Source organism: Solanum pennellii, chromosome 2 (assembly GCF_001406875.1).
Source record: "Solanum pennellii chromosome 2, SPENNV200".
NCBI lineage: Eukaryota > Viridiplantae > Streptophyta > Magnoliopsida > Solanales > Solanaceae > Solanum > Solanum pennellii.
This window is the reverse complement of record NC_028638.1, coordinates 38,391,400-38,406,494: the sequence shown is the minus strand read 5'-3', so window position 1 is coordinate 38,406,494 and position 15,095 is coordinate 38,391,400. Positions and strand designations below refer to the sequence as shown.

Below are 15,095 nucleotides of genomic sequence, written 5' to 3'. Positions count from 1 at the left end.
GAGGAAGATATATATATATATATATATATATATATATATATATATATATATATATTGATCGTGTACGATTAATATAATTTTCCACCGAAGGGGTTCGGATGAACCCCCTTAGTATAAGATGGCTCCGCCTCTGCATGTGTCAACTCTTTCGTTTCCTTCATTTCTTAGGTCTCATTTGTTTTCCGTAACATTAAGAGGTTTAAATCTGAATACACATCTGAATATTAAGATTCGCATTAAGATATGGATGTTTTGATATGAATATACATCTGAATATTAAGATGTGGTCGCTAAATCTGGATACTAAATAATTAATTTTTTGTTTGTTTTCAATATAGTGAAATTAAAAATTTTATTAATAAAATATTATAAATTTTTTCATTTCAACAAAATATATAACTTTTGATAATTTTTTTTAAAAAAAAGTTTTAAAAATCATGGTTTGGAGTATTATTTTTTCATTCAAAAACCATAATAAACAACAATACACCTAAAATATTATTGCAATCAGTGTTCTTGACACACATCAATACAAGAAAATTATTAATATAAAAAGAACATACTTCAAAGGATTTATGAAAACTTATTATTAGGGAAAATATGGTGTTTGATTGTGAAAAGTGAGAAAGAGAGTTTTTATTATGAGATAAAAAAGCAGCAGAGAAGCTATGATTTATTATTTGATAATTTATCAAATGAGTCTGAATGTTGTTAAGTGTCTCCTACAGATTTTATTCATTTAGACCTCTTCAGACCCATTAAGAGTTTTTTTTAAAAATAAAACAAATAAACGTAATAGGATGAACCTGAATCATTCACATTTCGATCTAAAAATCAAACGTACTTAATGGGATGACTGTAAATGATTAAGATTCAGACATTCATTAAGTGCAAAAAAATGAGGCCTTATACTCCCTCGGTTCATTTTTACTATTTGACTTGCATATCTGTTAAGAAAAAATAATTATTGCTATTGTTAATTGACCAAACTATTCCTACAAAATGATGTAAGTGTTAGATATTGAAAAATAAGAATATAATATTGAGAGTAAAATATGAAGAAAAAGAATTATTTTTTCTTCATACGTCAAAAGTAATAAATGAAAATGAAAATCTATTTTAAAAATAAATGACAAGTAAAAGTGAACGGATCATGAAATACTTTCTTAATTTCAATTTATTCAATTTTAACTAACATAAAATTTTAAAAAATAAAATAAAATTTCAAATCAATATTAAACTAAAATTACGTAAAACACACGACTTAATTAGTGTCTCCTACTAGGGCAAGAGGAATAGTTTATGGTTTTCTCAATAATTTATCACAACTCTTCGTATGTCTACTTGTTGAAATTAAATTTATCTTTTTATTCATAAGTTACGATTTTCTAAAATAATTACTATCATTAAATTATCGAAACGGATTTCGTGTTCAATCTACTGGTAAGATAAGTTTGCTAAGATTATTTATTTTATTTTCATTTAGAAGCACTAATCTCCTTAATTAACTTGAAGTTGCGTCACTTGTGCATAACCCAACTTAGAAGTAAATTCAAATATACGAAATCTTAAGCTGATTTGCCGATGTTTTTATTAATACGCAAATATGCCACATGAACCGTATTTTGTCCTTTTTCTTTCATTTTAAAGAAGTTTTGGTTAAAACTTTGCATCCCACGAACTTTATTCTGCTGACGTTAAATACTTAATACTAATAATCTCTTGATTTTAATTTATGTGTCAGTTTTCGTACTAATAACAGGAAAAAAAAACTTTTACTCTTTTATCTTATTTTAAGTGATATCATCTAATTTGGCATGAAGTTTAAGAAAAAAAATAAAAAAATTTAAAATTACTGACCTTAAATAATAAATTATTCAAATTAACTCTAAGAAAAACGAAAAATATCAAAATTTATCATCATTGTTATTATTTGAACTTTTAATTTTTTTTTATTTTACCCTCTTAATAACTTATTACTCTAATAATAGAAATTACATAACATAATGTTTAGGAATACTATTTGATAGATAGATGAAGTATATACAAATCAGGGAACTGAAAATTTTTCATTGGTATTTACAAATGAAAAGATTGGGAATGATTGAAATAAAATTCAATTTATATACTCAAGTACTCATGTACATACAACAACATCCCCTTTTTTCTCGATGGATGTTTGTGTCGAAGTTCCGATAAAATCGAATCATGCACTATTGGATCCACTTGGTGGTGACGCTTTCAACAAAGTTCTCTTCAGATTTAAAGCTCAAACTCGAGATTTCTGATTAAGAATGAAGCAATCTCACCACTACATCACAGCTCAGGTTGGTAATTTGCCCTTTTTTTTAATTAATACAAAGGTAATCCCACTACCATACGAACTGGTTTAGGAGGCTGAGGCTGCGGCGGCTTCTGCTCTTCTACCACCACTTTTTCCGGTATGGGCGGCTGACATGGACAAGGCATTGCTATGAATTTTGGAACTATATCACCTGGCATCAACACTGCAGGCATACTTTGGCATTGGTTCTGCTTTTCACTCTGTAAAACACAGAATAACCAAATTAAGTATAGCCACAAGCTTATAATTTGGCAGCTCGATACAAAGAAAGACAGAACAATTAAATTATACATGTTTATTTTACCTTTAATTGAAATTACCTCATGAAATTCATGTTTATTTTAGTTAAAAATTACTTAATTATGCATTTTTTTTTATGGAAAATGGAGGAGATTCGATCTTACCATTTTGTTGTGTTTGGATTTCAAAGATGAAGGATCATCATCTCCAGCTTCGATATCGGCTAGAGATCGACGTCTTAGGGCTCGTATTTTGTCCCAATGATAGCAGCAAGAGAAAACACCACTCAAGCTGAAAATGACAAGCAAGAGAAGCGCAGTCCCCAGAGGAAATCCTAGAGATGGACGAGAGGAGTCCACACTTTGTGGTGGTGCATAATATTGAGGACTCTCCATCACTTAATGAGGTGTGAATCAGTCTTCCTCCCCACATCCAATGATGCACAAAAATTGAATTGCTGAGTTGAATAAGAAAGAGTAATGAGAATGGGGGATTTGGGGGGGTAAGAATGAATGTATTTATAGAATTAAATGAGTAAAATAGAGTGGGTACGTGTAAAGGTACGTTTGGAGTCCGGGTCGACGTACGGAAAGAGAAAGTTGTTGAGGGTCCTATTTGCTTAGGTGCCCAGCATCATCTCTCTGTATGGCCTACTTCTTTTTTTTTTTTTTTTTTGGTGGAGTGGAATTAATACTAACCATTCTAACCTATACAATATAATATGCGTTCTTTTGATTGTTTAGTATGGAATAAATTAAATAATTTTGAAGCATCAAACTCTTTTTTTGAAGTTTATATTCTCCCCGTTTAAATTAGTGAATCGTGATAGAGCTAGAATTTTTATTAAGGACTGTCAAAATATGAAGTAAAAAAGTATATATTATCCACTTTTAAATATGGAGTCGTTTGGTGTGACGAATAAAAAATAATAGTGCTGGAATAAGAAAATAGTGATGGAATAAAATTTTTGTATGTTGTTTTGTTGTAATGTTTGGGATAACCTATCCCACCGTTCATATCGTAGTGATGAGCTCATATACATGGTGGGATAAGTTATCTCAGGATAGCTAATTAATCCGATGAGATAACTTGTTTTCAACAAGCGACCCCTTGGGATTTAGGAATAGTTTGATGGTAGGTTAGGAAGTGAATTATATGTTTATTAAAGCTAGTATAGTGGAGTATTATGGATCTTATATTCCTTTGCATTTACATTTACAACTTTATTGAAATTGATCCAAACTCTTATACTTGAAGAATGATGGATAAATTTAACTTCTTACATGATACATACTTTTGTGAGTCAAATTTAACACCTCTAGTAATGGAAAAGTGTAAGTTTTAATGAAAAATATAACAAAATATAAAACTTGAACAAAAACAAAGAATGATAACAATGATGATACGATGATGTCATAGTACACATGACCCAAAAAAAAGAGGACACTAGTACTAAAGTAAATAATGGAATGGGGAGAAGAATTTTCCAAATTTTGTTGAAACTGACTTTAAAATCTGCTGGTTTTTGAAAAGCTAAAATTTGGAAAATGCCATTCAGCTGGCGAAAACTGGAAAGCTATCTCCCTCTTTCAACTTGCGTTTTCTTCAGATATTTATATTTTCACTATCTACTCGATGAATTCCTTTCAGACCCTAACAAAATTAAAATTCAAACAAGAATACGTTTGTAGTTTTTGAGAAATTATGAAGTAAAACATTAAAAGGCCGAGCGGGCGTGGGTATCATTTTCGGATACAACGATCTAAAAAGTAAGGAAGTCCGCATATTTTTGTTAATTTTTATTTTTTGTCTTAAAATATTTGTCTGGATACATTTAATTGTTTTATTTGGTTGTAGTTTTAAAAGATAAAAATAGTTGACAGCTTTATTGTTTTTTTATTATAATGAGTATATAATTTCAATGGATCTCAATCGTAAATTATTATATAGTACATGACATGAATCTATAAGATCATTAAACATTATTTGACCTAATTATACTTGACTGAATCTTTATCCGCAATCTTTTAAATTACTCAACATGTTTGACTATATATATTTATTCGTTAGAATGAAATTCAAAAGTCCTGATAACTCCTTTTTTTTTCCTCTTCTCAATCGGTATAACAATAATTCACCTACACTTTATTAAAATAAAATGATCTGTTGTACTTTGATTCCTGTACTGATTTTGCTTAATTATTTCATTTTTTGTGTATCAGGTTTCGATTATTTGAGAATCGTTTTGTTGTGAGAGAATTGTCAATTAGTGTCTGTTTTGTTTTTATTTTATTTCAGTTATTATTGTACACAATTTTTAGATATGTACGGACAATATAATACTAAAATTAAAAAAATTGTAGTCCATTAGGCTAATATGATTTGTTTTCTGTTTCGATATTTATATTGTTGTACAAATGGCAGTACCTTAGAATACTTCTTTTTGATGTACGTCTCACTGACAAAGGGTACAGTCCTTTATTCTTTTAATTAGGTACAAATAGTATCAGTTGAATTATAGCAAATGGAACAAGACGTTAGTTGTATAATGAGTGTAGCATTATATGAATTGGAGTTTGGAATCAAAATCATGCAAATAAAAAAGGAAGGAATACATATCAAGTGATCATGACTAAAGTAATATTAAAAAAAAAAGTTATTTACAAATAGCCTATGTAGTAGTTATTACATGCGCTATGTGAATTTGTGCTCTCGATTAAATTGGAAAAAAGAGTAAATGTTCATTAACTCAAAAGAGGAAAGTTGCGCGCTTTCAATTAAATTGATACTCTAAAATGATTGTTTGATGTGAGTTGTGACTATTTAAACGTATTTTCATGATATATGGTGCACACGAATTATGATAAGACAACACTTGTTAGATATTCGACATGTAAAATTTGATGTAATATCCATTGCGAATAATTGAATTTGTTTTCAAACATGATTAGCCTATAGTTGAAAAACTCACATGTCATATAATTTCATTTTAATCTTTATAATATAATTTAATTAAACATGTAACTTAAGTAAAATAATGAAGATTATTTGGGGACACGCACCTGGAGATATAAAATTAGAGACCTGATTATCTGATTTATATGAAAGAATTGTTTTTTGAAAATTAAGTTATTATAAATTTTTTTTAATAAAATATATGATTCGGTAGAAATATACAATAGCTTACAAAAAAAACCCATACAATTATGTTATTGTATATATTTTGTTTGTTTGCATGTCGGATATATTGGACATACAAATAAATATACACCCCATATACAAAATACATATAATTTATTGTTTATCTTACTCTCGGAATTCCATCTGAATTACTCTAATCTTTACCAAACTATTTCAAAATTGAAAGATCTCAATCATTTGCAACAACAACCGATTCATATATAAATAACAATTTCGCATAATCAAAAAATTTTGAATTCAAAAAGTCGTGAATCCTTTTAATGGTTGTCTATAGAATTCTTAATGGAGTTTACAACTTTGGGTGTAACTAAAATCGATAACTCGAATAGAACAAAAATTATAGGTTTATCAATATTGGGTTATTGGTTTAGTGATTTTTATAATAGTTTTGATTTTTTTTGTTATCGGGCTATCGTTTTTAACGGTTTGAGGTTTTCTCTTAACGGGTTAACCAATAACCCGATAGTAAATTAAATAATTATATTTATAAGTATCATTTTGTATATAAAGTTCTTGACTTAGAGTTTGGTTTCCTACTTTTTTTTCTAATTGTCTCAAACACTTGGTTATTTTACAATATAAAATTGTTTAATTTTGAGCAAGATGTAACTTGTGAAGTCATGAACATGACTCATTTGATTCGTCACCTTGTTTCTAAATGATTTTCACTATTGTTTTTTTTGGTCAAATCTCAACGGTTAAACTGATAACCGAGCGATAATAATCAAAAACTAGTATGTCAATTTCTTAATGGTTCTATAACAGTTTAATATCTCTACAAATCGATAAACAATCTGATAAACTTTAAAACCAGACCGACCGATATGCGAGGTATTGTGATGAGAGAAAAAGTGGAACTGTGGAACCTAATCTCTTACTCTTCCTATATTATTTAACTAGAATTGGTAAAATATTGTTATATTCTGATACTACCAAGTATAAGTACCCTAAATAGTTGCAATTAAGACTTAAAATGACTTATTTGAGTTTAAAACATGTCTTAATATTCATACAATCATAAAAATTTTTAGTTATAAACATGTCTTAATATTTATACAATCGTAAAATTTTTGAGTTTAAAACATGTCTTAATATTCATACAATCATAAAATTGATGAAACTTGTGATTTAAACATATCATAATATTTATACAATTACAAAAGGTAAAATGATATAAAATATGTTAATTTTGCCATTATAAAATAAAATAGTGTAAGTAAACTAAAGCAAAGTAAACAAATAAAAAAAAGGAAGAGAAAAGATATTTTCAAAATTTGTGACCCTTTGGGTATGTAAAGGACGCAACAGAAATTGGTGACGTTTAATTAAGTGTTTCCCTCTACATGTCAAAATATTAAATAACTGGGACATGGAACACGTCTTTGCACATATGATAATTTTATATGTTTATCCACAAAATTCTACCTAAGTAGGGACCCTCTAGAGTTAATGGTGAAAAACTCTACATCGGTGAGATACAAAAAGAAGATTTTTTGATTTGCTTTTACAGTAGTATAATACTTCTTCAATTTCATTGGTTATCTGATCACGAAATGTATGTTTGCCTGGAAAAGTATTATTCGTAGAATATGAGAAAATTATATTAAATATTGTATTGATAGATCTTTGTAACTACTCGTAATTAATTAGTTGTACTAACTATTGATTGTGTTTTTAATAGCTTTTATTAAAATATTACTTTCTATGTTTCTAATTAATTGATCATTTTTTTTATTTAGTTATTTCTAATTATTTGTCATTTTTATAACTTGAGAAAGGACAATCTTATTTTTATCTATTATACGTTCAATTAATTACTTGGAAAGCGTAAAACTTTCTGAAAATCTTAAATTTTTAATTCATTCCATTCATAATTAATGAGGGTAAGATGATAAACTCGCTATTTTAAGAATATAATTAAATTATAAAACACTTTAATCTTTTAGATGAGATAGTCACACACTTCAACATGATATTAGAGCAGGTAAAACACTTACCAAGGTCAAAATTATATCCAATCAAACATCTGTGACATGCATAAATTGATATGAACAAACTAATTTGCTTGTCAAGGATTCAAAACTTACAATATTTGAGAGTAGGATATTTTAATAATCCTTGATGTATAATAGTCTTTAATGTTACAAACAAAATGGAGACTTTCGGTCCTGAACCTAAACGTACAAGTCAAAATACGTTGAACTTACCAAGGTCAAAAATTTTAGTTGTGATTTTGGGGAAGTTTTAGTTAAGGTTGCACTGAACAAATCACTTTAGCAGGCATTGGACAAATGGTGCCTTAATTACAAATAAAAAACTTAATAATTTGGTTGAACCACAATTGAATCTATACATTACACTCCAATGTTCTAAAATCAGTGCTACAAAAGTAATCCCACTACCATACGAATTGGCTTAGGTGAAGGCGAAGGCGAAGGCGAAGGCGGCAGCTGCACCTCTTCAGCTACCTTTTCCGGTCGTGGTGGCTGACATGGACATGGCAATGCTATGAATTTTGGAACTTCATCACCTGGCATTAACACTGCAGGCATGTTTTGGCTTTGGTTCTGCTTTTCACTCTGCAAAACAGAGAAAAAACAGAGTTATTTTTACAAAAAACAAATAAATTAGTTTGATAAATATGTCACATAATCACATAGGTAAATAAATTGTTTTAGCCTAAAACTTTACAAAGAATAACAGAAGAAAAATATAACCGGAGAGAACTTTTGATTGTCCAAAATTGCTAATTAAAATTGGAAAACTCAATTGACAATACCGTCCTTATTTATATATATTTAGATTATTCTATGATTTAGTACAAATATCTAATTTTCTAGAACATCTACTTATTTCTTACCAACAATAAATATTACTTTACAAAACTCCATTAAATATCTTGAAATTTTTATACCTCCAAATTTGCACTTAATACATAATTGAAATGGTATTATATAGAAAAGGAACAAACAGCAATTTTCACGTAATTAATTAGATTTATTTAAGGAAGAAAAGATTACCCAACGACTTAAAAATTAGAGTATATAAGTAACATATACACCGATAACATAAATAACATTTTTACCCTTGTAAAAGTATTTCACAGGAAATTTGCTCATCTTAAAAATAAAAAACGTAACTTGTTATAACAAGTAAATACTTACGTATGAATGGAATTATGAAATGTTAGAAGCAATTGAGTAAATTCGTTACCATATTATAATTGAGTTTATATTTGAAGGAATCAGGATCATCGCCTGCTTCGAGGTCTGCGCGTCGACGAAGCAAGCGGATTCTGTGCCAGTGATAACAGCAAGAAAATATAGCACTCAGACTGAAAACAGCAACCAAGAGAAAGGCAGTGCCAAGAGGAAATCCTAGAGATGATGAGTCCGCAAGGCGGTAGGGTGCATAATACTGAGGATGCTCCATAATTACTATTTAAAGTTACAATTGAAAAGTTTGTTTATTAAGAGAAAAAAATGGAAAAGGAGATAGTATTGGATATTTGTTGAGTTGTGAGTAAAGAAAAGGTGATATAGGTGGGTAAGAATTTATAAACTTCAAAGTGTGTAGGTGTAAAAGTACGGTTGCACTCTCATGCTAAGGTACGGAAGAAAAATTAAAAAAATGGGGACCTAGCTATTTCATTAATTTGTTATTCTTTGTCAAAGTACTATGGGTTTAAAACATGCTTTCAAATTCTTTTATATATCCAACTATATGTGTGTCTAAACATGCTTTCTGATTTTATATATAGAGACTCGGATTCACGCCACCTTCTTGTTTCGATTTTAAGGCGGTATATTCAAGCTAATAATTGTAAACTTTGACAATAATAAATTAGACAGTAAAAATAAGTTACAATTAAAAATTATTCTCTTATTTGTTCACTTTTAATTGACACACTTATTAAGAAGCAATGATTGACATAATGAACTTACCATTTATCTTATTAATTATGAAGTTAATAAATTAAATAATTTAAGATTTTCAAGAAGTTATAACCTTTTCAAATTAATTAATTGAACATATAATAGATAAAAAAAATTGTACTTTCTTGATTTGTCAAAATGAATAAGTAAAAATGGTCAAATAAAAAATAAAAATTCGATAAATAATTAGGAATAAAAGGAGTATAATAAAAGAAGCAAAATATTCAATATAGTTTGATGAAATGACTTATATATTGAAAAATTAATATATAAAAAAAAATCAAACCCCCGCACCCTAAATAAAACTCGTTAATGACTGCACTGAGAATATTATTATTATGTTTTTTGGCAAGGAAACAAGATCTTCAATATATAAAGGTCCAAAGTTCCGATTTCGATATGAAATTGTTGAGCAATAGATTAAAGATAACCTCTATTAAAGTGCCCTGTGTGGATCTAGGGGCTGTCTTTCCTCCTATATTTACCCTTATAGTTACATAAATATCATTACATGTCTAAGATCATGCATTCCAGAGTATGTTTGTTAAATTTTGTGTTTAATCAAATACTTACGTGAAAAATATATCAAATACCATAATTTACATTATAAATTTGAGCTGACGAAAACAATGTAAAGCAGCTCTGTCTTTTATGCTATTGTCATTCCCTTATCCACCATTTATGTATAGACGTCAACTTGCGCACTATACTTTTCTATGTAGAAATTTAGGTTACCTTACTTTCTTGTCTACCACTTTCTTCAAGCACTTTGGTGGGATGGTCATGCCCTATTCCAATCTTCATTTTCATGTTTTTCTTTTTCAAACTTTAGTATGCTTGTCCTATTTGCTTCTAGAAATTGATTTATTTCATTTTATATTGTCACTATTTATCTAAATGTTAAATTCTATGTCCAGTTAAATAATGACACATAAAATAAAAAGATAGGATAAGATATATACATAAGTTGAGATTAGGTGAACAGAAATTTAATTACAATTGCATTGAGTTATCACTTATCAGGGTAGTGAGGAAAATGACATTAGCTTGGTGCAGTACAATTTTAGTTAATAGGTCCAACTACATTACTTCTTTGAGCCAAAGGACCTTAGAATTTTATCTTTTGTACGGAGACGGAATATATTCGATATGGAGAAATTTTCTCACGTTCAGTTGGTCAATTTTTTTTAAAGGATATAAATCGCTTAAACAAAAAAAAAGAAGGATTATGAGTTAATGGAAGTATGAAAAATAAGTTTGCTAAATGTGATGATTGTATCATTTCTATCGTCCAGCACACTTCATCTTACCCATACTCTCATAATTTCGATTCTTTTCTAACACCATATCCTATATTATTTGTCTAGATTATTTATGAATGTGCATTTTAGGATAATGTTTTTTATTTATATACCAAACACAAGAAAAAGTTTCGATTTTGAGACTTATAGCTTATAAGTATGAAAATTGAAATTGTTTAGTTAGGGATATGATGTAATGAATTTACTATTCAAATTGGTTTTACTTGTTGATATGATTTACTTGTAATTGAAACTATGAAAAAGTAGTTGGGCAGTTTATTGCTTCATGATCAAGAGTTGTGACCCTTTGGGTTCTTAAAGGCCACAACAGAATTTACTTACATGCATTTAATATGATCGTCTTAACTACAAGGAAAATATTAATGAAATGGGGCATGGAACACGTCTTTTCTTTGACTACTTTGTATTTTTTTTTAATTCAATTGAATTTAGGACTGTATGACATTATATTCAACGACAACAAATAAAATTAAAGAGATTTTAGCCAAAGCAAGTAGGGACCTTGCACAAAAGACAATGTGAAACCTTGAGTTCTTTAGTGCCGTTTGCTTCAAAATTTTGCAAAATTTTTTATTGGTTTGAGCTATTTTTCCGATAAGATTTTAAAACTTAATTTTGTTGGAGTTGTGAGAGAACTTATAAGAAACTTACTCTTTTTTTTTCCCGACAAATATTACTTCATTTCGTATTAATTTAATTTTTGAGATATTATTCAATTTTTAAGACTACTTTTAGAGTATTCTTTCAATTTTACCCTTCATTAATTAGAATTGAAATTAGTAATTAATTAATATTTAGTCATTTTAATTATAAATTTAACAATAATTAATAAGCTCAAAAATAGAAAACTATGTTCAATTTATATTTTAATCTACTTTTCTCAATTCACCTCAAAAATTAAGTTAATATGAAACGAAAAAAGTACACTCTATTAAATACTTCGTTAGATATACTTTGACATGGCATAAAATTTAATTAATTTTTTTTTTGAAATTTATTGTTTAAATATACCATAAATTTTATGGTATTGACACGATATAAAACTTTTGAAACCCTTGGACTTAAAAAACGCCATAGCTGTCATTTGTGTATATAGCTACAAAATATCTTTATCGGAAAAATATATCATTGCTTTTAACAACTTTATGAAAGGAAAATAATGTCAAATAAAATGAAACGAACGAGAATTTGACTTTTTTTTTTAAAAAAAAAAAGACGTATATTCAAAAATAGAGTTTGCAGAGTCTAAATTAGAAGTCGACAAGGAGTTCACTACAAAAACTTGCAAGTTTCGTGCTACATGCCTGGAACAAATATTATTCAACAAAATCTACCTAAAATAATTAGGGTCCACGCAAAGGATAATGACAATTTTTGTGAAATTTAGACCATCCAGCTCCTAATACAAACAATTGAAATTTGGGGAACATATATATATATTTTAACAAGTTCATTGCCCTATACATAAATGCCATTGAATGAGACCCTTTGTTCATGTTTAGTCGTTCATATTTGACTTTGATATGTTATTTTATAAGTAATTAAAAATAAAATAATAATTTTACTAACAGGTGAACTGCATTATAAATAATAGAAAAATAGAAAAAGAATTTCTAAAGTAAATAAATAAAAATAAATATTTATTTTTAATAAAACGAACAAATAAATAAAAATAAAAAAAGCTAAAAATTTATAAAGATGATGACAGCGACTAAGGATATCAAAGATTGGAAGTCTTCTACACGAAAGTATTATTTTATATCCACCTCAAGATATTCAAATCTCTCCTATTTCTTTTTTTTTTTATGTTTTCCCACACAATTCATTTTCTTAATTGTCGTGGGCCAAAAAGAAAAATGAAGTCTTGTAGTACGTTTTGTGTTTTATTTATATGATGATAGGAAGACACTTTTTTATTTAGTGATCTCCAAAAAAAAAATTATATTCTGAATTAATTTGATTGAGAAATAAATTATTTTAAAATTAATTAAAATATAATTTATCTCTCGTATCAATCAAGCCAAAGTAAAAATTGACAACTAAAGGCGGGACCATATATAGCAGATTGGCTGGATTCAAGTAGCCACTTATATTTCTGCGTCGATATGCCTCAACCAAGACCTGATTTGCAGGTCCACTATACTCATCTATCCTTTTAGCTAGGGCATATAAAAAATATGAATATCTTACTATTTGTGAAAATTATTAAAAGTTTCTCAGTCATAAATAATTTTATCAAATGAGTAAACTATAGGTTATACATACAGAGGGGAATCCATTTGGAGGTGTACGTGCACTCATTAATTTGAAAAAAAAAATCATGTATATATATGTAGTAGCGTACACAAAATTTTATATAAGTGATATCGATATTAAAAAAAATAAATGATTAATAATTGATATAAAAATATCATATTATAAAAACATTGTTTATAAAATACACTTTGAATAGATTGTCTTTGTTTCGGTAAATCTTCACAATTTCTTCTTGATTAATCATTAACACTGTTGGGTTTACCCCTATGCACATCAAGGTTGCGCTTCTTATTCCAAGATGTAGATCTTTTGATTGAAAATGCATCGCATACTCCTTGAGTAACGTTTTCATCTTGAAACAAATGTCAATGGCGACAAAATGCCGCATCTTTTGTTACACTATACTCCAACCAATCATACTCATGAAATCATTTTGAATTAAAACGGCGCGAGTCATCATAAAAATAAAAAATTGACTGAGAAAATTGATGATTTTGAGGTCGAAAAAGGACCATTTCGAAGATACAATATTTTTACTGCATCACGGTTATTTTCAAATGATATTTTCGAATTGGTAACCTTTCTTCGGAATAAAATTTTAAGGAAGTTACTTTCACTGTATTGGCCTTGTTCCAACTGTTAGCGTTTTCTTCTTCTAAGTTCAAAGAAATTTGAGTTTTTCCGACTCATTAGCGTTTTCTTCCTCTAAGTTAAAAGAAATTTGAGATGTTGAACTTGATTTTAAAATCTTTGAAAAGATACTTTAGAATAATATCTCTCCATTGAATTGATCTGAATTACAAACTTAAATAAATTAGATAACTTTAAACAATTTTAAGAAATTAAATCCATAAAAAATTGATGATTATCCAAGAAATTTCAATTAAAACTATGAAGATCGGAGATAAAAAGAAAAGTTATACAATTAAGAGAAAGCCGCAATAGTATCAAGCCACCTACGTCAATAGCACTTTCAGACTTGAAGGTTTCTTTTCAACTTAGGCTTTACTTTATAGCTTATTATTTTGTCCAACTTCGATTTGAACAAGTAATAAATATAATGGTAACAAATTGTATTCTAGTTCAATTGGTTTATTTTAGGTTAACTTAACTAGCGCGGCCCCCCACTAAAACAGGCTGGAATGCCCCGGGCTCGCTCCGCTCTGTGCCCAAAGCTTCAACTCAATCACTTGGACAGAGGGATTTGACCTACCAACTGCAGGCTCCCCTAGCGGTGCTACCACCACGCCGCAGAACGGGAGCTCGCGTGGAACCTTTTATTCTGGCAGAATCCCTTTGAAACTTTTCTCAAAATGCCCCAAAAATAAAATAAATTTGACATTATTAGAATTAAAAATTTGCGAACACTCTGTGGACTAACAATTTCGCGGGACGTGCAAAACAAGCCACAGAGTCGACTTGATGAAAGAGTGTCATTAATAATATTTGTAGTTCTTGTTTTATTTTTTCAGATTTTTCTATATATATATATACTAAAAAATTTCAGTGAAGTAGTGTCAGTTGACACCCCACGGTATAAGGTGGATTCGCCTCTGTATATATGTATGTCTATTTATAGAAACTTAACTTAATATAATTAACGATGGCCAATGAAAAGTATAAATATGTGATTTGTACCTCTAGTACATGCTTAGACATCCACCCATGTGACCAGGGTTCTATAACTAGAATTATTATTTTTTTAGCTTAATATTGGTGTATTCGAATTTTTTAAATTTTAGGTTCGCCTTTTCATACACAAGATATAATAATTTTCTAATGCATTGTATTACAATA

The 15,095-nt window shown here is 28.5% G+C and overlaps 2 protein-coding genes across 2 annotated transcripts; both read right to left on the bottom strand.

The window, feature by feature from the left end:
* Window positions 1–2,009: 2,009 nt before the first annotated feature.
* Window positions 2,010–3,087, bottom strand: LOC107009451 (uncharacterized protein At5g65660-like). Its single transcript, XM_015208788.2, has 2 exons — window positions 2,749–3,087; window positions 2,010–2,544 (listed from the first exon to the last, which is right to left on the bottom strand). Exons 1-2 carry the CDS (start codon window positions 2,977–2,979, stop codon window positions 2,353–2,355), a joined length of 423 nt encoding a protein of 140 aa, XP_015064274.1. The 5' UTR covers window positions 2,980–3,087; the 3' UTR covers window positions 2,010–2,352.
* Window positions 3,088–7,831: 4,744 nt separating this feature from the next.
* On the bottom strand, window positions 7,832–9,640 carry LOC107009409 (uncharacterized protein At5g65660-like). The gene is made up of 2 exons (XM_015208743.2): window positions 8,999–9,640; window positions 7,832–8,364 (listed from the first exon to the last, which is right to left on the bottom strand). The coding sequence occupies exons 1-2, from the start codon at window positions 9,215–9,217 to the stop codon at window positions 8,167–8,169; spliced, it is 417 nt and encodes a 138-aa protein (XP_015064229.1). The 5' UTR covers window positions 9,218–9,640; the 3' UTR covers window positions 7,832–8,166.
* Window positions 9,641–15,095: the final 5,455 nt, after the last annotated feature.